The 27934-nt window shown below is 35.3% G+C and overlaps 1 protein-coding gene and 1 pseudogene across 1 annotated transcript; one reads left to right on the top strand and one right to left on the bottom strand.

Moving 5' to 3' along the window:
* LOC127806442 (protein SRG1-like) overlaps positions 1–10472 on the bottom strand; it is a 48234-nt pseudogene extending 37762 nt beyond the window's left edge.
* Positions 10473–12518: 2046 nt separating this feature from the next.
* LOC127806238 (probable anion transporter 6, chloroplastic) lies at positions 12519–27920 on the top strand. The gene is made up of 15 exons (XM_052343389.1): positions 12519–13099; positions 13588–13733; positions 18462–18561; positions 18744–18796; positions 19019–19093; positions 21006–21086; positions 21299–21360; positions 22345–22412; positions 23185–23300; positions 24652–24688; positions 25037–25132; positions 26074–26215; positions 26305–26357; positions 27347–27433; positions 27531–27920. The coding sequence occupies exons 1-15, from the start codon at positions 12722–12724 to the stop codon at positions 27630–27632; spliced, it is 1596 nt and encodes a 531-aa protein (XP_052199349.1). The 5' UTR covers positions 12519–12721; the 3' UTR covers positions 27633–27920.
* The last annotated feature ends 14 nt before the right edge of the window (positions 27921–27934 follow it).

Below are 27934 nucleotides of genomic sequence, written 5' to 3'. Positions count from 1 at the left end.
TTTCAGCACTTCATATTTTACATTTACAATTCAATATAACATCAATATTCGCAATTAAAGATATAATATCTATATTTTATTTTTGTAATTAAGTATAACACTTATGTCTGTAATTAGAGAATATCAACATTTTATTTGGATAGTTCGACGTGCCAGAAGATGTGCCTTGACTAAGTCATCTGCACAATGGCGGACGCGCTTGTATTTTTGTTCCCTTCCCGGCTGTTTCGCTGTTTCTAGGAGTGGTTAATTTTGAACTCCCAGAAATTAATTTCCTCTTTTTTTTTTGTATGATTGTATTTTCTCCCGAAATTATTGTGATTGCTTTTTTTTTTTTTTCTTTCTTCGTCTCCATTCTTTGTCCCCCGCCTGCTTCTTCTTCTTCTTCATTCTTGTCGCCGCTGCTAGCCTCGCTGCCCGACGCCGTTGGTCGTCCTCGCCTCACCGCCTGACGCTGCCATCGGTCGGACAGTCTTGTGAAATCACCGCCAGTCGTTCCTTCTTCTATTGCGTTAATCGATCGTCGCCGCCATCGTCGGTTCTTCCATCTGACATTGCCATCGCCGCCGTAGATTGCCTTCCGTCGGCCATGTCGCCGATCTACCCACCGTTATTCACCCGAACGATCTCGCGTGGCCATCGCCGCCATTGGTTTCACCATCGTCGCGGCCAGGCCGGTCTCACGTGGCCATCGCTCGCGTTGGACTCGCCATCGCCGTAGCTTGGATCGAATTGCGGGCGAGAAGTTGAAAGGTTGCCGTCCGTCAGATTGGCCGCGACCGCCTATCTCCAGCGTTGCTTCGTTCTCCGGCGTCGCATCTTGGCCGTCGATCTCCCGCGGTCGTGCTCCACCACCGGTCGTGTTGGCCTCTTCTGTTGGGACTTCTTCTTAACTGGGTTTCTTCCGCCTTTGCCTACCTTTACTTCGACGGTCTTACGCATCTGGCCGGTTTCTCGAGATCGCCGGTCCTCCGTGGCCACCGTCAAATAGCCTTCCACGACTTCGATTCGTTCTTGCCATCGGTTGTCCCTTCGTTACTATCGCTGCTTGCTTCCGTGTCGCCGGTGTCGGCTCTTCGTTGGTCGCTACTGCGGTCGCCGCCTTTGTTTTCCGCCGAGCATCACCGCCAGCGTTCGGGCTTCTGTGACGACTGCTTCACCCTCCGCCGCCGGTCGTCCGCGGTCTTGCCTCGATCCTCCACCGCGTGCTGCGGCCATCGGCCTGCCGCTGTCGCGGCCATTGTCCCGCCCTTTCTGTTGGGGGCTTCTGGGTCTTCCCCTTCTAATCCAAGCTTCTTCTCATAATATAATATAATATGTACAATATATACATATGCTTAACAAATATAATATGTACAATAGATGCTTAACAGCTTCTTTCTTCAAACCCAGCTTCCATGAGAAGCTTTGTAGAGTATATTTAAATAACCGAAACAGTCGTAGATGCCAAAATTATATAATATAATATGGATTAAGACACGGAGTACATTATATATCCAATTTGAGGATTTGCATACTCTCCATCTTAGAATCTTGTTGCATTGTCTACAATTGTAATACTCTTAGATTTTTTTGGGCGTTTTTTTACTAATAACGCCAATTGATGTTTCATAGATATAATAATATATTTATTTAATTAAAAATATTATTGTCAAATCATCTAAATTTATAAAAAGTAACAATTAGATGGCGTACTCCAATATTTAAGTTAAATACTGAATGTAATAAAAAATATATTGAAACTAGTATAAAAAATTTATATTTTTACGAATGAATATCTACTTATTTATAGAAGAATATAGAGTAATCTTAATCAATCTAAAATTAAGATTCTGTGTAGATAGCGCCTATCTTGATTATTTCTAGTCTGATTGTGATTAGAACTGTTATGCATGATGTTTATCTTGCTTTTGCATGATGTTTATCTTGCTTTTTTCAGAGATAAAATTTCTTATACATAATGATTATCCTAATATTCTGAAATTATTTTAAAATTAGAATTCTTTATAGATAATTACTTGCTATATTTAAAAAGATTTTCGGATATCGAAATTATTTAGTTTGCTCGTTTAAGTGGGATCCTCACATTTGGAAAATTTATGTCTTTTAGCTCAAAAAATTATTCTGGATTTTTAGGCTTTTTAATGAACTTTTTCCTATAACACAACAAAATATAATTTAATTTTAAAATAAATATAAATATTTTGTAATACATATACAATAGGATAAATATTATGAGTTATAAATATAAAATATTGAGTAAAAAGTGTATAAAATAACTATTTTTTCACTATATAACCACTCGATGGGGCATATATTCCTTTCTCTAAGTATAACTGTGCATATATATGTGTGTACTATGCAAAGAAAGATGTTTTGTTGTATTTAATTAATATATCACAAAAATATATATATTTTTTTGTGAAATAAGGCTTTACAAATTATAATTTTTATGCATAATAATTTTAAATTTATAAATTATGCCTATGATGTACAAGATTTCTAAACATATATATGTTTATTTGAAATTAGCATTGTTTAAAACTATATTTTCATCTTTCCTCTTAGTCGAAGATTTTAAGGTTATTTCTGTACTTTAATTTCAAAGTTGATAATTAATTGAACAGGTTTGAATCAGGAATCAAAGTTGACGAATCTAGAAGTTCTTGATTTATCTGGTAATTCGATAACCAACATCCTATGGTCTTCTTTAAAAGAATTTTCTTCGTTGAAAATATTGGATTTATCTGAGAATTACATGAACGAAAGTATTTCTACTCAAGGTATGAAACACTTTCTATTAAAATTTAACAATAAAATCATTATTATTGTATATCATGTGGCTAAAATAATGAAAATGCAATTACACCTGCAATGTGTTATGCTCCAAACCTAATGTGTACTATTCTCAATTTCATTATTTAATGAGCTTATGATAAAAGTACTTTCCTATTCATCTCTTGGTTAAACTGTCCTTCAACAATTGTTGGGCGCAATTATAGGGATCAAAACAAATGAGCATACATTTGATACATTAATAAAAATAATCAAAAATTTTAATTACTAAAAATTTTGAACAGTGTTTTTCACATGTTTTAGCTCTTTTAGCTAAAACATAAAATCTTTCTTATCAAATTCTAGTCACGCATTTGTTCAACGTTTTCCTCCTCATTGTACAGACTTAGAAAATGTAAGCCACTTGGAAGAATTGTACTTGCTCGGTGCTACCGTACCTAATGATTTTCTTTCAAGCATTGGTGCCATGACATCACTTCAAGTTTTGTCATTGACTAATTCAAGACTCACGGGGACCCTGCCCAATCATCAAGGTAAAGAAAACAAAATATAATTTTTTTTTACTTAACAAATTAGTAATTTGATATAAATATATAGTTTTATATTTTAATTCAAAGATAGAGAGAGATGTTTATATATTGTTCTTGATAACTATCTAACTCGCTTTTCTTTTTTTTTCAAGGTTTGTGTGAATTGAAGACTCTTCAAGAGATTGATTTGAGCTCTAATGGACTAGGGGGTCAGTTGCCTAGGTGCTTGGGAAACTTGACATCTCTTAGGTTTCTGGATATCTCTGACAACCAATTTATTGGGAATATTGCATTGTCTCCTCTTGCCAATATCATATCCTTAGAATATCTTATGCTTTCAAATAACAATTTTCTAGTCCCAATCTCATTCAAATCATATTACAACCACTCCAAACTTACAGTACTCGAAAGTGTCAACAACGAATTTTTGGAAGAAGAGGACATTCTTGGCTCAATCCCAAATTTCCAATTGCTTCAAATCCATCTTTCTACTTCTAAACATGGGAGAAACACTCCCATGTCTCTACCCAACTTTTTATTATATCAAAATCAACTCAAAATTGTTGAGTTTTCTGGATTTGATTTTGGAGGAACATCCCCAAGGTCGTTGTTGGAGAACAATACCGGACTACTAACACTTACCCTGACAAATAATTCATTTTATGAACCTTTCCAATTGCCCTCATCTCCAATGATAGAACTTGTAATATTAGATATCTCCAACAATAATTTCTATGGTGCCATCCCATACAAGATTGGTAGTTCTTTCCCCAAGTTAAAATTGCTAAACATGTCTAGAAATAACTTTGAAGGCGAGATTCCATCTTCATTCGGTGACTTAACCTCTCTATATATGCTAGACTTGTCAAATAACCAATTATTCGGTAAAATTCCTATACATTTGGCAATGGGTTGTGGCTTCTTGAATGTGCTAAAACTATCAAGCAACAGCTTGACGGGCCCTATACTACCCCCTCAAAATAACTTGCCAAACTTAAAGGCCTTGTATTTGGGTGATAATAAGTTCACAAAAATCCCACATAACTTATCCAATAGTAGTGCCTTGGGACTATTGAATCTTAGCCATAATCATCTTGAAGGTGAGTTTCCTATTGAGTTTTGTCAATTTGATAGTCTAAGACTATTAGATCTTTCTAACAATAATTTCACTGGGATAATACCATCTTGCTTCAATGTGAAAAACCTAAATCAAATTCAACTATCCAATAATAGGCTAAATGGACCATTTCCGGAAGTGTTCCATCAATTAACGTGTGGGATAAACATGATAGATCTTTCAAATAACCATTTTAATGGCAGCATTCCAAATTGGATCAACAGTCTTTCCTGGTTAAACATTCTTATCTTGAAAAATAACCACTTTGAAAGTAATATCCCATATCAAATGTGCCACTTGTCTAGATTAACCTTGATTGATCTTTCTTTTAATAAGTTGTCGGGCAGCATTCCTCGTTGCTTGAATAACCTCACATTTGAGCTAGAAAATAGTTATTTTTATAGTTCAGAGTATATTGAAGTACCCCTAAAGCCTGACTTAAAGATTTATAGTCATCGTGGTTACTCAACTTATATCATCTACGATCTCATGCTCATAGGGAGAGGACTTTTCTCATCACAATTAATGGAGTTCACAACCAAAGGAATGACCTTGCCCTACACAGGAGAGCCTATGTTACTTTTTTCAGCAATTGATTTCTCCAATAACAAATTGGTTGGCCACATACCACCTGAAATTGGCAACCTTAGCAAAATCAAAGCACTGAACCTCTCCCACAACAACTTGATTGGAGGAATCCCCACAACATTTTCCAAGTTACAGAATATAGAGAGTTTGGATCTTTCTCACAACTACTTGAATGGAAATATCCCCTCTCAACTTACTGAGCTGTGCTCACTGGTGATATTCAATGTGTCTTATAACAACTTGAGTGGAAGGATACCTCAAGCAACAAACCAATTTGGAACTTTCGACTCAAGTAGTTATATTGAGAATCCATTTCTTTGTGGAGAACCATTACGAAATAATTGCATAGATTCACCTCTATCAGTTCCATCAGCCAATAATAATGCAAGTGCGGTATCCAACTTTATTGATGTGGACACTTTTTATATGAGCTTTGCGGGGTCTTACATAGCTATTTTACTAGCTATTGCGGGAATTTTGTATATAAATCCACATTGGAGACGAGCATGGTTCCATGTTATTGAGGTTTTCATCACTTATAGCTACTACTTTGTTGTGGATAATATGTGGAGAATCAAAATCGGTTTTCTTCGTAGATATTGATAATCACCCCAGTGAAGTAATAATTAATGTTGTTATATGTATATCCTACTAAACTTCTTTCTTAAGGAGTTTGTTGTTATAATAATGTTATCAATGCACTTTGTTGTTTTGCATGAGTATGAAATAGGCCCTAATAAAATTATCAAAATTAAAGAAGTGTTGATTTGTTATTGCCATACTATTCCACGTTTAGGATGTACAGTGGGATTGTTGATGATAAAGAACAATATTGGTGCCAAATTTGGAGTTTCAAAATCAAAGAAGTCCCAGATTTTGAGGGAAAAATGAGGAATGAGAGGTGGAGCATTTGAAATAAAAACTAATGGGCCTCCTTAAGGAAATTAAGAGCAGGAGAAAGAAAAAAGCTGGAGGGGGAGAAGAGAGTACTATTTTGTTAATATTGGTTTGTCAAATCATCTAAGATAGTTTGTAATATCAATACTTAATTATGATAAAATATGACTATAACAAAACGGTAATCTAAAATTGGAATTATCAAATAAATTTTAGAAGTACATACTAAAGCTACGAAAAATATATATATAATTTATATATAAGGATTAGAAAATATATTTTTTATAATTAATTTTTATTTTTTGTTTTTTTCATTCTCTTTCTCTTGTTATTTTCTCTTCTACCTGGTGATAATGGTGAATTATACTTGAAGAAATCTTTTCTGACCTAAAAATTGCTCTAAGATTGGTTTATTGCTAAATTATATGATTTGTGTTGTTTTTTTTTTTTATATATTTGGTCATTTTAGCTGTCTTGATAGTTTATAAACTTTTGTTTTACCATGTAAGTAAATAATTCACATGTCAAAACATATTTTATTCAAATAGCTTATTACTAAATAAGTTTTTAGAGTTTACAAGTTTCTATAATTTAATCTAACCCAAACGCCTTCAAAGAACAAGTCACCCAGTTGTTTAAGCTAAAACAAATCATTTTATTTATGATTTGATTCCCCAATTTAACTAAAAACCAGTTAGTTTCTGGTCAGTCTATTATTCTTTCTTAATTGATCTGAAGTGGATTGAGAATACTGATCAGAAGTGGATTGAGAATTATTGTTTTACCTTGAAAAAAAAATATGGTTAAAAATTTGTTCCCACTGAAACATGAGAGCAGATACAAAGAGTTGGAGATAAAAGTGAGCAAAATCCGCTCTTGTCCTGCTCAATTTCCATTCATATTCAAATTTTTAAGCTAATTGGGAGAAAAAAAGTACAATAAGGATCTAAGCTAGCTACACATATTCAAATTTAATCTACACATACTTTTACAAAAATTTACTTCTTTTTATAACAAATATTATTTTGTCAAAACTTTTATAAAGAAAATATGATAAAAATGATAAAGTAATTAGAGTTTTTATTAGAATATCAAATGCTTGATGGGTTATTCATTTTGCACCCAGTACTTGTACAGCCTTCAATTTCATTATCCAAAATATTATAGTTAAAAATAAAATTTGATAAAAATTATATAATCCTTGGTTGAGAGCAACTTTCAAATTACTTCAAATACCAATACTATCTTCTGGTCCAGAGTAGTACTGTTATGCCCTAAGCGGATGGAGTCAACGCAAGGGTATATAAAACTTTAATCCATCTTAAAATATTTTTACAACTTGAATTTGTAACTAATCATAAGGTAATTAAGAATTATAAAATTATCATAACCCATCCTCTTTCTAAGTGTTGGCTTCGGTTATAGATGCCTTTGTTAGTTAAAATTAAAATCTTTCTAGTGTAAATTTTTGTATGTGTCTATGAATACTAATGTACATTTATTATCTTGGTGTTTATAGAAGATGATTGCTTATTCTCATTGTTATAATAATAATAAAAAAACCCTCTATATTGCACAATTACTAACCCCCCCCCCCCCCCCCCCCCCCCCCCCCCCCTCTATTTTAGTAATTATTCAAGTGAATGATTTTCTGTTAACATGAGACTAGTCAATTTTTGTTCTTTGTGAATGAATAACACAAAATTGGGTTAATTTACATGAACTTAGAGGGGATAAAGGTTAAAATTGGAAATTAGAGCCCAAGACTGAGGCTATATAGACCCACAAATTGTAACCTCGCATTGGTTTGCTAACCCAACAAAACAAAACAAGCAATTTGGTTGATATATATATATGTATATGTGTGTGTGTGTGTATAGTTATATACATATTTGCTTACGTAATCAACAAATCAGTAAAATATTATTAGAAATCAGTTCATATATTTGTGTATATATACATGTATAGGCAAAGATCGATGAAGTGAACGCAATCACTTACGCATGAAGTGAGGGAAGGTAACAAATTTGTTGAAAAATAGTGAAACATACATCCTTGATGAGGTCCAAAGTACTACTAGTTTTTGTGTAGAAGAAGCCAACATCTGATTGGAGATGAAGACAAATTTTGTAGGCGGCTTGATGAGGTCTGATTTGTTCTGTTATCGATTCACCACCCTGTGCATTGGGCTCTTGAATATTCCATTACTCATTATCTGCATGCATTCAACAAACAATTTTAATAGTAAAAATGCATTCTTAACCACCAAATGTAACATCTTGTTTTGTTCAAATTGAAAGAGATCTTAATGATCCCTGAACATGGTTCATTGAAATGCATTTCCCCTTTCTTGTTAGTGGCATATCATACCACCATGGTTTTTACCCAAAAATATTATTGTTGGTAACTATTAGATTCATAGGATCAAATAATATACTCAAGGCATGCCCTCTAGACTATCCATATAGAATTTGGTCATGACAAACTCCCCTTTTCATAATTCATGGTGTCCTTTTAGTAGATTAGGTTAGCTCTGATATCACTTATAATACCTTGTTTAATATCCTAAGAGTTAGTTGAAGGCAAATTATGGATTCATAGAAAAATAATATGTCCTAAAGACTTTCAGAATAGATTACTAATGTGGGATTGGGTAGTAGCAAACTCTTTCATTTAAATTCCACCAACATCCTTGTTAGGCTATAAATCTATTTCTCAATGCAACCCAAATCAGTTTTAAACACAATTTCATGGCTCCCATTTAGTAGCAATCCTGGGTAACTCTAATGCCACTTATAACATGATGAATGCTCACCCAAAAGAATTGAGCTATAGTTAACTATATTGGGTTCATAAATCAATTCATATAACTAACACCTCTCCTCTAGACTACCCACAAGGGATTGGGTCATAACAATTTCACTTTCTGAATGATAATTCTGCAGAACAGAGAAAGGCACTTGAAAACAAAAATCTTCACCAAACAGAGGGCAAGAGAGTACCTGCATTTGATCGCCAAGGTTGACGAAAAGGGCATAAGAAATTATGGGGACAGTGAGCCATTTATCATCTTTCAGAACTTGCAGGCCTTGAACTTCCCTGTCTTGCAACAGAATGGTCATCCCTGATCTGTCCGAATGAGCTTTAAGCCCAAATACTTGGTCCGGTGTTGGACATGGTGGGTAGAGGATAAACCTTCCTTGCATGATTGCTCTTTCCCCAAACTGCTTTGAGAAGCTATCCACCTCCAATTTCAGTGACCTTGCCATGGCTTTGAATATAACACCCATTACAGACTTGATATTTGCTGCGAATTCCACAATTTTCTCCCTGCAAAACAGTAAAACCCACTAAATTTGTACTTTCGTGGAGAAACTACAAAAGACCCCCACAGCACAGTTGTTCCAAGCACAAAATTTGAAATCATCCATCACTTCACTACTTTAGATGACTGATTATACAAATATCTGATCTGGGACTTGGATCGCACACATCAGACGCAAAACAAGAGGAAAAGAGAACACGAAAATTTTAAAGTGGTCAGATCTCAATCTCTACGTCCACGAATCCGCAGCAATTGGATAATCCACAAAATTCGTAATTTTGGTATAAAACCTTCCCACGGTACAGTTTTGACACAAACAAAACTAGAAACTATCACTGCTCCCTATAACTGGCCCATGCTTCTAAGACTGTTATGTGGCTGTCAAAAACACATTCTCGACCTTTACGAAAGAGAAATCAAATGCGATTGAAGATAGAAGTACCTGAAATCCTCTGGTTTTTCCGGCCAGAGCTTTGGTTTTCTCTTATCTTCCGGATAGATCCTGAGGGATAACCGGTCACACCAGTCGAGAACCTGCTTCTCCGAGACGACTTTGTCCGGTCCATAGCCTTCAGACTCGCCGGCGGCCCGAGAGTACTTGCTCTTTTCTTCCCCTGGCAGCTTGAAGAATTCTTGTATGACTTCCCTCACCTCGTCCAGAAATTGTGAAGGCATGCCGTGGTCCGTCGCCTGTGATTCAAAGCAATTGTAAACCCTAGCTAATGAGAAAAAAGGGAAAAAGAGTACAGAAGACCAGATGAAAGCAATTAATCAATCATCCGACCCTGGAAGCAGCCCCAAGAGCTCAGAGCCGACCTCAGCTTTTCCAACTCACCTTCTTCTTCCCCACCAGATGAGAAGAGACTGAGATCAATCACAGGAATTGGGGCCAAAGGCGGGGAACTGTCCAATTGGCCAAACTTGTTGTCTCTAACGATGTATTCCTTCGGCGGTTCAACACCGGCTGCGGACATCTCTTGAACACTCTTTGGAGGAGCGGGCTCCATCGCCGGATTGTGGCCGGGAACTCCATTGCCTTCCATGCTGCTGGTCGTCACTCGAAAGAAGACGATGGGTTGAGACTAAGGAGTTACTTTCATCCAACTTTATACACAAAAGAAAGAGACTAAAATAAGCACAATTTTGTGCGAACATTTTTCCTTTCCTTGTCGAACCCATAGCTCATCGTTGGTATAATGGCACGGGTTAAGGGCGCGGTGCCGATGGAATGCCATTACAGTAGTCGACATGCTATCGTCTTGGTTGGAGCTGCTGTAGGTACTGCCAACATGTGCCAAAATTAGATATGTTTTATATCCTTTACCTTTTTTTAATACCAAATTAGGTGATCAAAACGTATTCATCATTTTTATCAATATTTTAAAAATTGGTCTATTAATTGAGTCATAAGTCAATTGGTCTGACCGGTTAGAGCGAAATGGTCCGATCGTATAATGTCATATATATATTTTATAATTAAATAATATATATTAAATATATATTTAATATACTAATATTCTATATATTATTGTGAGAAATGTTATTATTAATTAATATATAATTAATATTTTATATATAATTGTTATATATGTTATTAAAGAATTAATTAATAATTAAAGATTTAAAAATAAGTGAGATGGTGAAAAAAATCAGGGTCAACCCGATTCCCGGTTCACTAGTCCGAATTTTGATCAATTTTGATCGAGTTGAAAGAAATTTAATTTTTTAAATCAAATCGGACTAGATAGGCCACCAATTCTCGGTTAAACCGGTTCGATCAGCCGGTCCGATCCGATTTTTAAAACAATGATTTTTTTATCTTGAATTATGGCCAAGAATCATTCACTAAATTTTTTAGTAAATTAAAGTCACATCCTTGATGTTTGGTCTAATATTCTCATATTTGTATACAAAATTTATATGCATTTTTATCCATTTAAAAAATTATAAATACTTCTTTGTAGAACCAAATGTATATATATATATATATATATATATGTGCGGTACTGCTCTACTAATTGCAATTTATAAAAAATGAAGTCATATTTGTAAGGGCAAATTATGAAAATAATTCAAATATTTTTGTGAATTTATAATTTTATTCAATTTTTTTAATTTTGATAATTAAATCCTGACTCAATTAAATGTAATTTTATTTAACATATAAAATTAATTTAAATGAGATATGTTTGTGTTGGCTTGACATGTCAAATGTTATATAATAATAATATTTATAAAATTTACATGTACACTTAAGTATAAAAAAAATATATATATAACTTGAATTCTCAAATTATCCTTTCATTCTCTACGATCCTTGAACATCATTGATTGTCGTTAGCCCTTCATAGTTGCCGTTGCAGTCATCATCAACCCTTTCACAGTTGTCGTCATTGTCAACCCTTCGTAGTCCTTGTTGATTACATTAGTCACCATTTCTGATCATCACGGTTGTTTTTGTATCTTCTTTGATCATTGCAATTGATCATCAGTCTTCTCCTATCATCGAGACTTTTTGCTTCATCTTCTTCGATAATAGTCTTCCTAGTTGGCAGTGCCTCTAACCATCCATCTTCTTCTTCAATCACTGAAACTGACCATCCGTTCAACCAATTCGTTTTTCCCGACCAATGACTATTTTGCCTCTTTGCCCTCCGCCACTATCGACACCTTTTTACCATCAATTTCCCTTTGCCATAGCCACCATCGATAACGAATAGTTTCATCTTTGTTATTCTTTTTTTTTTTATTTGTGCATATATAAATCTTACGAATATTATTAGTACATAATATCTGACAGTTAGCTTTGAATACACTTTGAGTAAATTAATTTTACATGTTGATAAGATTTTACACAATTAAGTCAATTTGGACCAAATTATCAAAATTAAATTATCAAAATTAAAAGAATTCGATAAAATTATAAATTCACAAAACACTTGAATTATTTTCTTAATTTGCCCCATTTTTTAACAATTTTTTTAATATTTTCTTATCATTATATCATAAAAAATTCAATTTTTATCAAAATTCCCCACTTCGTCATCATCTTACTTTCACAGGGCATGTAAATTGATCCTTAAAACTGTTTTAAAAAGTTCTATTTTAGAATAACAAAGGAGTTTTTTTTTTTTTTTTATAACACTGGGCTGGGGCTGGGGCTGGGCACATGATAAAATATATACATATTTTGTAAATAAAATATATTTATTAATTATACTTAGTTTTTCGACCTTTAAATTTTTTAACTCTCTGCTCAAACGCCGTTGAATGGGAGCCACGAACTCCCTTCCTTCGTGGCACCCTCAGATCCTCTTTCCATCTTTTCTTCTTCTCTGCTCGTTACTTCTTCATCTCTTCTCTCGCACGGAAACTGCCGGAACCAAACGCAAACATGGCCGCAATTGATCACTGACAGTTTTCTCGTTTGTCTTCTTCAACCCAACAACTGAGCAAACCAGCACAAGAATGGCCAAATTCACCTTCAGAGCTGATCTCAACTTCTCCTGTCTTTCACACGACCCGCCTTCTAAAAGCTCGAGTTTCAACTCTTTGCTCAAACGCCGTTGTTTACCCGCGTTCCCTTCTAGTTCACGTCTGAAATTCGTGGTTTCTAGCAGCATCAAAGAGAAGGAGAATGTTGCAGAAAGGGATCGAGACGCCAGGCCAGTGCTTCCCCGGCTGCGGGCCGGTGAATTGGAGAAATCCGAGGGTCGACTGGGAACTGGAACTAGCTCTGGTGAAGTGGGTTCTAATTGGACTTGGCCCCCATGGAAGAATCTTCCTGAAAGATACAGACTCATTGGCACAACCTCTCTGGCCTTTGTTATTTGCAACATGGATAAGGTAATTCCTTTCATTTCTGTTGGGAATTTCTTCGAACAGTTTGTTGTCTTTAGACACTGTTGGACAGCTTGTGAAAAGTTTCTCTTTCCTTGATTGATTATATGCCAACTGGTATAACTTTCCCTTGTCTATGTTGTTTGCAACATGGATTAGGTAATTTGTTCGTGTCTCTTGGACATTTATTTGAACAGTTTGTAGTCTTTGGACAATTGGGTTCTCAAAAATTTCTCCTTTTTTGATTGGATTGCTATAAAGGTTGGTGTATTTGGGAAATATATAAAAAAAATGAAGTGGAAAAGGTAAAGGTAATGGAAAGATGAAGGCTCCTGTAAATTGTAAAGGGTCTCTGTATTACTGATGGTTGAATATGGGGTGATTGATATTCTGTCTCAAAGTTGAAGGCAAAAGTGATTAGTTTTGGTTGGAATTGCTTGTTAGATAAAATCTTTTGCATTGCAGCTTGAGATAATTTGGTTTTTATTGAATAGGTGAATTTGAGTGTTGCAATAATTCCAATGTCACACCAGTTCGGTTGGAATCCATCAATGGCTGGGCTAGTGCAGTCATCTTTCTTTTGGGGTTATGCATTAAGTCAATTGCCCGGGGGATGGCTTGCAAAGGTATTTGGCGGGAGGTTAGTTCTTCATGATCCAAGTTAATGGCAATTTTATTACATATACTTATGTCTAGCTCTACCATGGGTGAGTTTTGTTTGCCAAGGGCCTAGTTCTTGATATTACACAATTTGGGTGTAACTCAATAGAGCTCAGGATGCTATGCAGTGAAATGCAAATTACTAACAGGAATCAAAGACAGATTCTCTTACTTTTGCAGTGTTCAGCTAAGAAACCACAGCAATTTTCTAAATCTATATGACCTGTAGTTATTTTAACAGATGGGTGTTCATGGTCACATGTAAATATTAATCCCTAACTACTTCCCTGAGCCAGTTTTTGACAATGTTTGGTCTTAAACATAGAACTTGCAGATAAAAAATAAATAACTGAAAGCTCTCAGCATCCAATGTTTGGTCTTAAACATAGAACTTGCAGATAAAAAATAAATAACTGAAAGCTCTCAGCATCCAATGGGCTTCATGCAGTGGATCCCAGTTGATTGGACAAGGCTTAGTAACTTAGTTGTTGAAAGTGCCTAATGTAACACCCCGCTTTTCTCAAGCGTGTCACTATACTGGGGCTCAACATATAAATGCACATTCTCTTTCCAAAATACATTTCTTAAACCTCAAGTACTGTATTTCAAAGAGAAACTCCCAACATATCATTATAAATGCAGAAACAATAATCGAAACCTAATATGGTACGTAATCAAATTCACTTTAATCATAACATAAGAATCCATATCATAGTTTAACATCATATCTTCAATACTTAAATACATGGAGACTCATTGCTCGAGATAGCAACTAAAGACCTCAGGTATAATCAAATGATACCTCAACTATACATTGTCATTACTCAACTCAACTAAAACATATCCAGATCTTCATGAACAAACAAAATACTGGAACAACATGTTAAATCCATCGGACACGTTACGCCATGCCGTCATATCTCAACCACTTCCTTGCCTAAGCTGCAAGTCTCAACTGGAATGTTGAATGTTCCAGGGACATAATCCAATTAGAAGCTGAATCTTCTAGTGAGGGTCTAAAAACAGATACATAAATGCATGATACAAATATATGAACAACATATGCCCTAGTGTAACTTCCCTGGCCCTCTTGTCCGATATAGAACCCTCGGTAGTAACCCCGACATACTTTCGGGATACTCCCAAACGTTGTTCCATCATTACCTTTGGGGAATTATGTCTACACTATGAGGGCAACATCCCAATCTCATGCACGAGTATCAATATGCCAATAATATCATGCCATGTAAAAATTACAACTTTCCATGCAATAGTATATGAACAAATATGATAAAATAATCATAACTTTCATAAATATCATGCATAATATAACCAATCATGTCACATATAAGCTTTTGCGGAAACACCACTCACTTTTTGCACTAAATTCAAAATACCTCAAAAAACATGCATCGCCTCGATTTTCGTGCTAAGCCTCAAAAATTGCACAAATCACTTAATCTCGAGCACAACAATCCTATACATCATGATTATACAAGGAATGCATAAATACCTCAATTTCTTCATATTTTCCTCCATTTTCCTCTCTAATATTCCAAATAAATACTTTCTTGACTAATTTTCCAAATATTTTTCCACAGCAATTCATAATATTCTAAGAACTTCAAAAGAAAATTCCAGAACTTACCCCGATGCTTTGTTTGCACGCATAATGAGGCTAGTCGTTGCGGAATCCAAGAAACCCGAAAGGTAAACACCAAATCTTTTTGCACAACCCCTTCCTTTTATTTTTCTGGATTTTTTTGACATTTTTTCCCGAATTTTCTAGCCCCGCACGCGCCGTTGCAAGGCTGCCCATGCGCCTCCCATGCGCACTACTGGTTGGCGCGTGTCTTACACGCGCCAGTCGTCTTCTTCCTCCAACTCACCGGCAGCTGCGACCCACTTTGGTTTTTTCGACTTTTCTCTTTCATTTGAGCTCCGTTTCACCTCCCGTTTGAACCTATGCCTTCATCTCTTCATCCTTTACAAGATTATAGCTTCAAATCACTCGATTTGAGCCATTTTTTGACTACTCAAACCCATTTTCTGGCAAAGCCCAATTTTTCGACGAAACTTCGTATCTCCCTCAACTCTTGACGAAAATGGCTCAAACTCTCCAGAAATGACCCTCTGGACATGGGGAACAAAAACCCCTTATACATTGCCCTCAATTTTTCCTCAAACTCTCAGATCTGAGAGTTTAATTTTTTAAAGCTTTCGGCCATCTCTATTTATAGGCAACCCCGAACTTCCAAATGCTTATGGCTGCTCAATCAGACGTCTCTGAGACTTCTACCTCCCTTGAATCAACCTAAACACGTCAACAACCGACCACAAAACACAGTTGCATAGCTTCCAAAATTCGGCCAAGAAACTTGGTTGAAAATCTTCAAAATTAGACCATTCTCGTGGTCAATGTTGGCCCAGACCTGACCCTGGAGCATCCTTGACCCGTTTCCTCGAGACCCCAATGGTTGGAAGGCGGTGGTCGGCGACCAGGAGTGGCTGGTCGACCATGGCAGGCTTGCTCCCTCCTCAAGTTTGCAAAATTGTACTTTGACCCTTATTTTTTTCCATTTTGCACTTTGGTCCTTTCCTTGAAGCCTCTAAGCGTCCCAATAGTTCCATTACGACCCTCAAGTCCTAAACCTTCCATTTCATCCTTGAAGATTCGGGAATAACGTCCTTTTGACTTCCCTCTGGCAAATTCGAGAAATTGCACTTAGGCCCGAATGTTTATTTTGACCATAAACCCTTTTGTTTCCTCCCAAAACCGCTTAAGGGTTGTTCCTTATGAAAAATCAGAGCCCCCTCAAGGTTCCGTTGACTTCCCAGAAGTCCCCTACAATCATTCGGTTTTTCAGCCTAAATCATAGCTATATTTTAGTTGTACCTAAAAACTGTTTCTGATCTGATTTCTTTCAATACCATAAATCATGCCTCGAAATGCTCGTCAATACCATATTGATTTCCTTGGACATCTCGGCTCCAAGGCACTCCCTGCAGTCGATTCGGTCATTCATAACGGTAAGAAATTACCTTATAACCTCAATTTATCTGTAAATTCCATTTTTACCCCAGAATACTTTACTCTTGAGTCCTTTAGAAATTTTTGGGTCTTACACCTAAGATAATTTTTTATCCTTAAAAGAGTTTTATAGTGTTTGAGTCTTTTAGTCTACCCATCACTTATAGCTGTTGATGTCATGCATTTTGACCTTTTTTTAACCTAAAGTCTCTTTTGTATCACCTCTGTCAAAATCTTCAAGTCTTCTTGTTTACAAATCTGATGCCTATGTGCTGGTACTTTTTCTTATTGCACATTGAATGCTTGTTCACCTAGTAGTCTATTGTCTAACATTCACTTCCCATCTCTCGATTCCATTAATTGCATGATCATCGTTGTTGTCAATCTTGATGGTTGAGTGCCTGATGTGCAGTTCTTTAGTTTGTGCCCAAAAGCAACATCATAGAAGTAGATATACAACATATTATCAAACCTTAATCCCACTAGGTGGGGGGGTACATGAATTCTAACTTGCCAATCCATTCTATATCTTCTATAAAATCCTTTTAGTTTATATCATATCTAAGAGTTCTCTACCAAAATTTTCTTGGCCTTCGTTTACCACTTTTACTAAAGAATTGTTTAATTACATCCACTCTCCCAATGTGGGCCTCTATTGAGCTTCTTCTCACATGAACAACCCATCTTATCGTGTCTCGAGCATCTTATATTCAATAGGGGCCACTTGGACTTTATTATAAATTATAACATCATTTCTAATTCTTGTTTTTCCTTATATGGTCACACATCCATTGTCTCCTCATCTCTTTTACACACATATTTTGTGCATGTTGGTGCTTTATTCTACATTTTGTGCCATACAACAAAGATGGACTAGCCATCTTATAAAATTTTACTTTAGATTTTATGGAATCTAACTATCTCATAACACAAAGGCACCTTTGCTTGGATATATTTAGTGCATTCATCTATTACAAGGAAAAGAGATAAGGGCTTAATGCAAATGCTTGATGTCCAAATTTTAATTGGAAAAGTCTTAGTATCTCCTCCAAATAATTTGAGACATGTTTCTGCTCCATGATACATATAATTAATAACCTGTGTATAAGCTATTCATACTCCTTTCTTCTCTAAGACCCTTCATAAGATTTCTCTAGGGATTTTTTCATAAGCTTTTTCTAAATCAATAACTGATATATGTATTTATGAATTGTATTATGCTGTATATGCGTTGCCGTTATATACTTATTGTGAAAAAGTAAGATAATTAGTGAGAAAAAATGATGAAAATAATAATCATATTAGATATGAAGACGAGGAATACATAAATATTTATTCTGGTCTTATCTCTCAACAAGTCTTTATCATATAGCATTGGGTATACTTTGCTATCCAGGGGCATCCATATTGTGTTCGCTGGGAAATCTCAAGACATTGTTTTAACTGTTACTGGAAAGATAATCAAGTTATATTAATTTTGAATTTCAAAATATTAGTGTGGGATTAGTGGGGCGGGGGAGATATTACTTAGGATCTTCATATATGCTATTTTGTCTAGAGCCAAAAAAGACTGTGATAACATTACAGGTGCAACATATCTGAGGTGTTTGGTCTTTGTTTGGGATTAGCTTTTAGCATGATTCCGGCATTATGCTGACTGGTATCTTCTTCTTGCAGAAAAGTTCTTGAGATTGGTGTCTTGACTTGGTCACTGGCTACAGCACTTGTTCCTGTTCTTGCTGGATTTTTGCCTGGCCTAATTTTGTCAAGGATATTGGTATCTTGGTTCTTAAATTCCCTTTTCATCAACAACCTGTATTCTGGTTCTATGTACCTTGTGCACTAATATTATTGCACATAAATGTGTATATTTGAGTGCTTTTTTAACTCTCTCTCTCTCTCTAAATCATATGTTGTTAATCCAATCATCTTATTTAATATTTTGTATTTTAAATTTAGGTTGGAATTGGAGAAGGTGTTTCCCCATCAGCAGCAACTGATTTGATTGCCAGGCATGTTTGGCATTGAAAATTATTTCAGAAGCATATCTCTTTATCAATACTGCTCAATTGTATTTGGTTATGATCAATTAATTCTTAGCATAATATGGTTCAGTTACATATCATCAATTGATGGTAAAATGTGTTTTTAGAACTATAGTGGGGTCATTTTTTTATTCCTTTATTATCCATTGCTTTTAAATCATGGTTTTGAGTTGCCTACCATGTATGCAGGTCAATACCATTGAACGAGCGATCAAGAGCAGTGTCCTTTGTTTTTGGTGGTTTAAGCGTTGGAAGTGTCACAGGGTATGTTTTATCATAATACAAGGAACCTCTTTTCTAACAGACCAATTTTTCATTATAATTGATTTAATCAAGTGAAATGCATAAAAGATGACAATCAAAATGTTTTAGTAAATGAGGGAGCGATTAAGGAGAGATGGAAGGAGTATTTCACAAAATTATTCAATGATGGTGGTGACACAAGAGTTAGGTTGGGACATCTTAGTAACTCCGAAGGGAATGTGAGCTACACATTCTATCAGCGCATAAGTTCAAATGAAATAAGGCAAGCTTTAAAAAAAATGAAAAATCATAAGGCTGTGGGACCAGATAATATACCAATAGAAGCATGGAAATGCATGGGAGAAGAGGGCATCTCCTGGCTAACGCAACTATTTAACGTCATCCTTAAATCAAAAAAGATGCCAGATGAGTGGAGGAAGAGTACTTTGGTTCCTATACACAAGAACAAATGAGATGTTCAAAACTGTGAAAATTATAGAGGAATTAAGTTAATGAGTCATACCATGAAACTCTGGGAGAGAGTAATAGAGCAGAGGCTCAGAAAGGAAACAAAGGTGTCAGAAAATCAGTTTGGTTTCATGCCTGGTAGGTCAACAATGGAAGCTATATATTTACTGAGGCGTCTAATGGAAAGGTATCGAGATCATCAGAAGGACCTACATATGGTGTTTATAGATCTAGAAAAGGCCTATGATAGGGTCCCTAGAGAAGTATTATGGAGGGTTTTAGAGAAGAAAGGAGTCAAAATAGCCTATATACAAGCCCTTAAGGACATGTATCATGGTGTAGAGACAAGGGTCAGAACATGCGAAGGGGATACTGAACCATTTACAACTACAATAGGACTGCATCAAGGTTCTGCACTAAGTCCATACTTATTTGCCCTAGTAATGGATGAACTCACTAAAGATATTCAGACAGATGTGCCATGGTGTATGCTATTTGCAGACGACATAGTATTGGTGGATGAAACAAAAGAATGAGTGAACACTAAGGTTGAGTTGTGGAGAAACAATTTAGAATCTAAGGGATTTAAATTAAGTAGAAAGAAAACAGAATATATGGAATGCAAATTTAGTAAAAATGCAAGAGTGGATGATGTTATAATAAAATTAGAAGACCAAATCTTACAAAGAAAAGACCATTTTCGATATTTGGGATCAGTGATTCAAAAAGATGGAGAAATCCACGAGGATGTCGCACATAGAATTAAGGCAGGTTGGCTAAAATGGAGAAATGCATCGGGGGTGTTATGTGATGGTAAAATCCCATTAAAATTGAAAGGAAAATTTTATAGGACAGCTATAAGACCAATCTTGCTGTATGGTTCAGAATATTGGGCAGTCAAATACCAGCATGAGCAAAAGACGAGTGTAGCGGAGATGAGGATGTTAAGATGGATGTGCGGACATACAAGAAAGGATAAAATTAGAAATGAAGTTATTCGTAATAAAGTAGGAGTAGTGCTAATCGAGGAGAAGCTGAGAGAAACTAGACTAAGATGGTTTGGTCATGTGAGAAGGAGACTAAGAGACGCTCCTGTGAGGAGAGTTGATAAAATGGAACAATTAGTCACAAAAAGAGGTAGAGGTAGACCCAAGAAGACTTTGAGAGAGACATTAAAATTTGATATGAAATATATGGATCTAAATGAGGATATGACAAAAGACAAAAATACATGGAAGTCTAGAATTCATGTAGCCGACCCCACATAGTGGGATAAAGGCTGGATATGTTGTTGTTGTTTAATTGATTTAATCTGTGGACTCCACTCTAAAATTGTTCTCTTTGATCCCGATATGTACGTAACCAGCAGTTTTATGACTTTGTAATGCCTGGCAAATTTAATCACAGATTTGTTTGTGGCCTCTTTATTTGTTCTTTAACCATTTACAACTTCCAAAATTTTCAGGCTTCTTTTGGCTCCACCCCTCATCCAAAATTTTGGTTGGGAATCTGTATTCTACTTTTTTGGACTTTTGGGGATCACCTGGTGAGTTGCTGTTACTAGAAATGTTTAGCACAGCACATTCTTTTTCAAATTGAGATTTTAACTTGCTTTCAGATATCCCTCAAACTGATATGTTTTTTCCTCTTCTTATATTATTCTTGTCAATTTGAAACCTAGTAGCTTAGAATTGCCAATATGAAAGTTTGACTGTTCTGTGACTTATTTACTCATGCCCTTGTCCGAAAATCTTGAAGGTTTTCAGGATTTCAGTTTGTTAAAGAAGGGCGATCTTCCTTTGGTGCAGCACCTGTGTCCTGTAAGCTCACATTTTCATTTTTCTTTTTCATTTATGCATTCTTTGTCTGAGGGTGGCCTTATAGCAATAGTAAAGTACCTCCTTTGTTACTAGAAGGTCACAGGTTCAAGTTGTAGAAACTGCCTCTCTGCAAAATAACAGTAAGGTTGTGTACAGGGATGACCCTCCCCCAGCCCTTGCTAAGAAGGGAGTCTCTTGCACCATGGACACATTTTTTAAGCATTCTTTGTTTTAAGACAAAGCTACCAGAACAACCCACAGCCCCATTGATTACTTATGTAGGAGTTTATTCAATATCTACTGCATGTTAAGTCTGCATCATGAACCATGATGCACTTTGTAGAGTGGAAGCCTTCTGAAAGGAGTGTTATCACCCCTTTTTTGCTGCATCTAACTCTTTTTATTAACCATGATGCTCAGACCCTGCTTCTAATGTAATTTAACCAGTAAGTACTTTGAGATGCTATGAATAACTCTTAGAGATCATTTTACATCTCTGTTGAAGCACATCTTGCCTGGTGACAGCTAGCTCCTACCTTTACTTTTTCATTTGGGCCCGGCATTTTTCTGTAGTATTTAATGGCTAAGATTGTTATGCAAACATCAGTAATCTGATGGCGAACTAGAAAAAACTGTTAATTTCCCATCTGAAAGCAGCTAATTGTGATTCAAGAAGGGAATTGCAGCTAATTTGTTATGTATCATTTGATGTCATTGTCTTGGCAAGGGCAGTGCTTCTATTTTTCATTGAATGTAAAAGTCAATTCTTTTGCACATTTTTTATGTTAGTAGAAGCCTTAATTGAGACTGTCATGTTAACGTTTATCAGGCTGCTGCATTAAATGACAGATATTATGCTATATGTATCAACTTTCCCAGGCATGTGTCTAAATGATTTTCATTACATGGTATTACTTAATAGCTGGAGTGTAGAACTAGATCTTCTTTATCATAAAGTCATAGATGTATTTCCAAATTTCACAGCGTTTCAGTCTATCTCTGGGAAGAAACCAGTGAAGACTTCTTTTCAGGAGTTGGCTGTCTCAATCAATGTATGTTGCCTGTTTTAATTTTATCTCTTATCTCTCATATACAGTATAGTTTATCAATTATCTATTTCTCAAACAGTTTAGACAGATTTTGAAAGAGAATCAAATTTTTGACTAGTCAGCATGATTCATCAGAAGTAATGACTACAGTTGTGCAGTGCCTCAAATAACTAGCAGTGTAAAATCTGTCTGGTAGAAACATAGCTGCAAAGTTGGAATGACACGCAGGTCTTGATACGGCCAAAGTATACTTTCCAAAATTGACACAGAATTCCATAAGTAATTTTAATATCATAAAGCAAAGACTGGATAACTGTGCAAGGTGGTTATATCTTGTATGCATGGTTGTTGTTATTATTATTTTTACTTTGTTGCTTATGTAAGCTTTCTTGTTTAACTGGGGACATTGAAAATCTATCTGACTCATGCACTTGATCAGAAAGTTTTCCTGAAACAAATTCTTCACATATGAGAACGATAATTTATCTAACATGGATGAAAACTAGTTCTGAAACAAGCGAACCATCTATTTTGCCTCATCATGGAAGTACGTTTCTGTTTCATTTTTCATTGCCATCATCTTACATGGTTCATCAATTGATAGTTGTTTTTTTTTTTTTCCCCCTTTCTGTTGGGTTTCTTTTCTTTGTCCTTGAATGATTTCTTTGTGCTAAAATTTGTGAGATTTGGCTGCATAATTAGAAAGTTATAAAAAATTATTGAGATAAGTTTTAGTTTATTGACGCTTCTTGTTCTCTCTTATTTTTATTCATAGGATGTACCGTGGAAGGCTTTTTTCAAAAGTGAAGCTGTATGGGCGATGATATATACTCATTTTTGTGGTAGTTGGGGTCACTATACTTGTCTGTCTTGGCTTCCTACTTATTTTAGGTATCTTTTTCATTTTTTTTGGCTAAGGACATTCAATTTCAGGTATCTTTTGCACTATTAGCTATTTAAGTTTTTCCAGTTGGTAATTCAACTGTAGGTTAGCACTTTCAGAAAGTCTTAATGCTGTATAGTAAATGAATTAGTTCCTTTCTCTTCCGTAAGACACTACTAAATTACGCATTTATAATGCATGGACTTCTTTTGATCTTTTTTAGATTATTTTATGTTAGTTCTTTTTCTTAATATTATGTTTCTATTCACGTTTTCATGAGATAATCTACTTGGTATTTATATTTATCAAGTTCTCTAATCTAATGTTAGAATTGTTTATAACTCATATATTTGGATTAATTGATAGAGTTCAGAATGTGCTGGCTACTTTCCCGTAGCATTCAGATAATTTAAAGAGAGGCAGTGAGTTTTATTCTGTAGAAATGAATTATATATGAAACAAATACAAAAAATGCATATGTCTGAGTTAATAGTCAAACAAGATGAAGGAAAAGATTAACTTACTTCTAAAATGCTTGCCAAATTTAGATGATCTAGACAATAGATGCAATAATCAAGAACTAAAAGGTAAAGTATGTCATCTTCCAAAACCGTAGTGAAAATGGCCCAAAATTATCTTACTTCAAAGGTCTCTTAGTTCTGCTGCAAGTCATAGTCAAGTTAAATGGAGTGAAAAATCTTTTGAAAATTTTTATTTCATATCAACAGAACAGACAAGCAGCTTGTGGTGCCTATATGTAATAAGGCTGTAGTGGCTCTTATTAAAGTTAATATTCACTACATATGATTAGCATGATTTAAATATACGAGAAAAAGACCAAATTACACCTGAGGGTGGATGGAATGGAACAAGATTAGAGCAACAAGGTAGAGGAAGACCAAGCTTAGTGGGAAACTCATAGTTATGATAGGGGATAGAATGCCCTTATAAAAGATATGGTCATGGATATGGATAATTGAAGAGCTATTATCTCTATAGCTGACCTCACCTATTAAGGGTTGTGATGATGATATCAACAAAAATTCTCACATGATTTCGTGTTTATGGAGTTAATGCAAGCAGGCAGCAGAGTCCAAAAAGGTTGTGACTGCACCTGCATATATTTCTGCAATGTCTTATCACTTGAACACGGTCAGAGTCAGGTGGCTATTTGCCAATTAATATATTCCAAAAATACTCTCTTACCTGGACAAACCAATGTTTACTTTGCGTTTTCTCTTTTCTGTTTTTTTCTCACCTTGATTTTCAATTTACAAAATTAAGCATAGTGTCTGCATCCCTATGTTTCTTATATATTTTTACAGTGGAAAATATTGATTTTTCAATTTACTCATACAGTGAGGAGCTGAACCTTAATTTGACGGAAGCTGCATGGGTAAGTTTATAATATCTCGTTTTCTGATCCTTTATCTCATTCTTTATTCGGAGGAAGAATGAATCTTCCATGGCTCATCTTTTGACTTGAATAAAGAGCTCACAAATCACAATGATCGCTAGGCTAGTATTTTTGGAAAATCTGTAAAAAAAAGAAAAATGAAGGAATTCCAATGTCCAAGCACCTTTTCTTATTGGGGGAAAGGAAAAGGGATCACCATTGTAGTGTGCTTGTGTTCTTTGCTTTGAATTCCTCAACTTTTGACTGCCGATGTTTGAGTAGATTGCTCCAATATAAAGCATGATGTGATCTAATCAATTATTTTGATTTATTTCATATTGTTTTTAGGTCTCTGTGCTTCCTCCATTGGCTTCTATTTTCGTTACCGGCATTGCATCACAGTTAGCAGACAATTTGATTGCCAGAGGAGTTGAAACAACTGTGGTAAGGAGGATGAGTATTCTAAATGCGGAAAGGAAGAGAAAAAAAAACATTAAGAAAGCTACTCTCATTGTTTCCTGAAATATGATTCTTATATTAAAAGAATGATGACTTCTCAACAAAATGTTGGTTTCTATGTCAAATCTAAATGTCAATACAAGAATGAATTATCTCTTTGATGACAACTGTTTTCTTTTCTTTTCTTTTCTTTCACTCTTCTGATATAACAAACCGTGTAGATTGATGAAATCTTGAATAGAAAGAAAATAAAGAAGCTGATGTTGAGGTCTTCTGATTGATGAAATATGGCATACCTTGTTACTGGATGTAGGTTTAGAATTTCACATTATAACTTAAAAGGTAAATTTTACTCCAACCTCATTTGGTTTAGTCATTTTTACAAACATTGCATGGCTTTTTTAAGTATTTCAGGTTTTTTTACAAGTCTTTTTAAAAGAACCCTTTCAATTAAGTAAAAAATATGTTTATCTTACGACACTTGTTGAAAGAAACAAACCATGAGGACACGAAATATGAAAATTAAACTACAAGGAGTGTTTGTAAAAATAACTCAAATCACAAGATGTCTGGGTGAATCTACCCTAATTTAAAACTAGTAATCGCCGTTGTTATCACGACAAAAAATTTATAATCTAAAGGAAGCCAGAGGGCAATCCAGTTGGTGAAAACTAAGATCATATAATTATGACTGCTATCCGGAAAGGTCAAATGTTTCATTTAGTTATAAGCTTTGTTAAACTAGCAAGATAATCATGGGTACCTTAAATGGTTACACCATCTATCTTCATTGCGTTTCTAGAACAAGTTTATTCTGTCAACTTCCATAGCTTCTCCCAGTTAAGCATTAAATAATAATCTGCATGAACTTTTAGGAAGAGACCTGCATTTCCATTTAATGATTTTTCTCATTGATAACTTCTTAGGTGAGGAAACTTTGCCAGACAGTTGCCTTTTTGTCTCCTGCAACTTGCATGATCCTTTCCTCTTTGGATTTGGGATTGCCTCCATGGGAAGTTGTGGCGATCCTCACTAGTGGCTTAGCACTATCAAGCTTTGCCTTGTCAGGTATTGAGCCAATGAAATTTTGGTGCAAATACACATTTTATATTTTCTCCATCTTCCGAATGCTGCTAATCTCACCAATGGTGATGCAGGACTATACTGCACTCATCAAGATATTTCACCTGAATATGCAAGCATACTTTTGGTATGTAAACTTCAAAAATTCAAATATTTCTTTACATAGAAAAAAGATGTTAGAAGTGTACGAGACTCTATATTGTGTGAGTCAAGAGAGGATTGTATTTGTATATAGTCTTTTCTTCTCTATTTTGCTAAAAGACTGTCTCCACAACTCAAAATCGTAATCCTCCAATTGCAACACTTTAAAGTTATTGTTAGAGACTTGCCCCGTAGATATCCATGAAGATAAAAAGAAAGAAAAATCCAAACCACTGGGTCTTTAGCCGGAAATATTGTCATCAACATTTAAAGCTCGTCTCTAAATGCAACCATATTCTGCATCAGTGTAGTTTCAGTTTTCTGGATGGCCTGTCGTCTGTGGTACTTGGACCATGATAGACAGTGTCAACTGTCAAGCTTTTGCATTTTCAATTTTGCTTTAATTTTCTGTTTCGGTTTTAGTTTTGCTATTACTAGCTTTAGGTGCGTTACATCATGCATTTATTAAATGCAGAGTGGCGGACTACCCTGCAGTGGTATGGATGAGAATAACTGCCACAACTGCATGATTACATTGGCGCCTCTTCCTTTCTAGGCCATTGGACCTCGGGAATAGCCCTCAAAAGAAAAAAATAAAATGGATATTAATTATACAAGTCTTACATAAGGTAAAATCATAAATAAAAATACCAAAAAAATGTATATAATCAACCTCACATATTAGGACAAAGGCTTTGTATGTTGGTATATAAATAGGATTAGGAGTGGCTCATTTGTTTTAATATTGAACCATGTATCTTTAAAGCCAGTCCTAAGGCGGTATAAATAAAGGTGGGTTGCATTAGACAGTCGATAACTAACTAAAATTTATATAGTCGATCTCGCTTATAATATAATTAAGACATGATATTTGTGTTGAAAGTATGGAAATAAGTTGCTGCTTATGGGAAATAAGTGTCACTTCACTGTTGTAAAGTGGGTGGATCCTATGATATTTTCTTGAATTTTTCTCAGGGTATAACAAATACTGTGGGGGCTGTACCTGGAATTGTAGGTGTTGCTCTTACAGGCTATCTTCTTGATTCAACTAATTCTTGGAGTGTAAGTTCCCTCTGTTGCCTCTCCAAGGACCACCGTTGCCTTATTGGGTATTCTTATCCCAACAGTTCTTGCTATTAATTATTTACCCTTCCTGTAGTTGTCGCTATTTGCACCATCAATCGTCTTCTACCTTACTGGCACCATCGTATGGTTGGCATTCGCTAGCAGCAAGCCTCAAAACTTTACCGAGGAAGATTGATTGACCTTGTAGCCTAGATTTACATTGATTATCCTGATTGAAGCATCATATAAGGGGAGATTTCATCAACTGCACCACTAACTTGGATTTCTTGCAACAATTGTCAAGCTGCAGCTGTCTCTTCCACTAACCACAGTTTTGTTTTTGAAGCATTTTCATGGAAAATTGTGTTGTATATTTGTAGAAAAATCTATATTAGTTGTATATCTTGTTTATTTAGTCTGGACACCAAAGCTATGCAAGACCTATTTAAATAGCCTATTCTGGCCCCATTTAAAGCTTAAATCTTTTTGACATACATA

The sequence above is a fragment of the Diospyros lotus genome, chromosome 7 (genome assembly GCF_014633365.1).
Source record: "Diospyros lotus cultivar Yz01 chromosome 7, ASM1463336v1, whole genome shotgun sequence".
Taxonomy (NCBI): Eukaryota; Viridiplantae; Streptophyta; class Magnoliopsida; order Ericales; family Ebenaceae; genus Diospyros; species Diospyros lotus.
This window is presented reverse-complemented; position numbering and strand designations above follow the sequence as displayed.

Excerpts from the sequence above, each read along its gene's own strand:
- LOC127806238 (XM_052343389.1), top strand. The coding sequence starts at position 12,722 with ATGGCCAAATTCACCTTCAGAGCTGATCTCAACTTCTCCTGTCTTTCA. Across the intron at positions 18,562-18,743 it reads TAATTTTGTCAAGGATATTG|GTTGGAATTGGAGAAGGTGT; the intron begins GTATCTTGGTTC and ends TTTTAAATTTAG. Across the intron at positions 24,689-25,036 it reads ATTTGACGGAAGCTGCATGG|GTCTCTGTGCTTCCTCCATT; the intron begins GTAAGTTTATAA and ends TATTGTTTTTAG.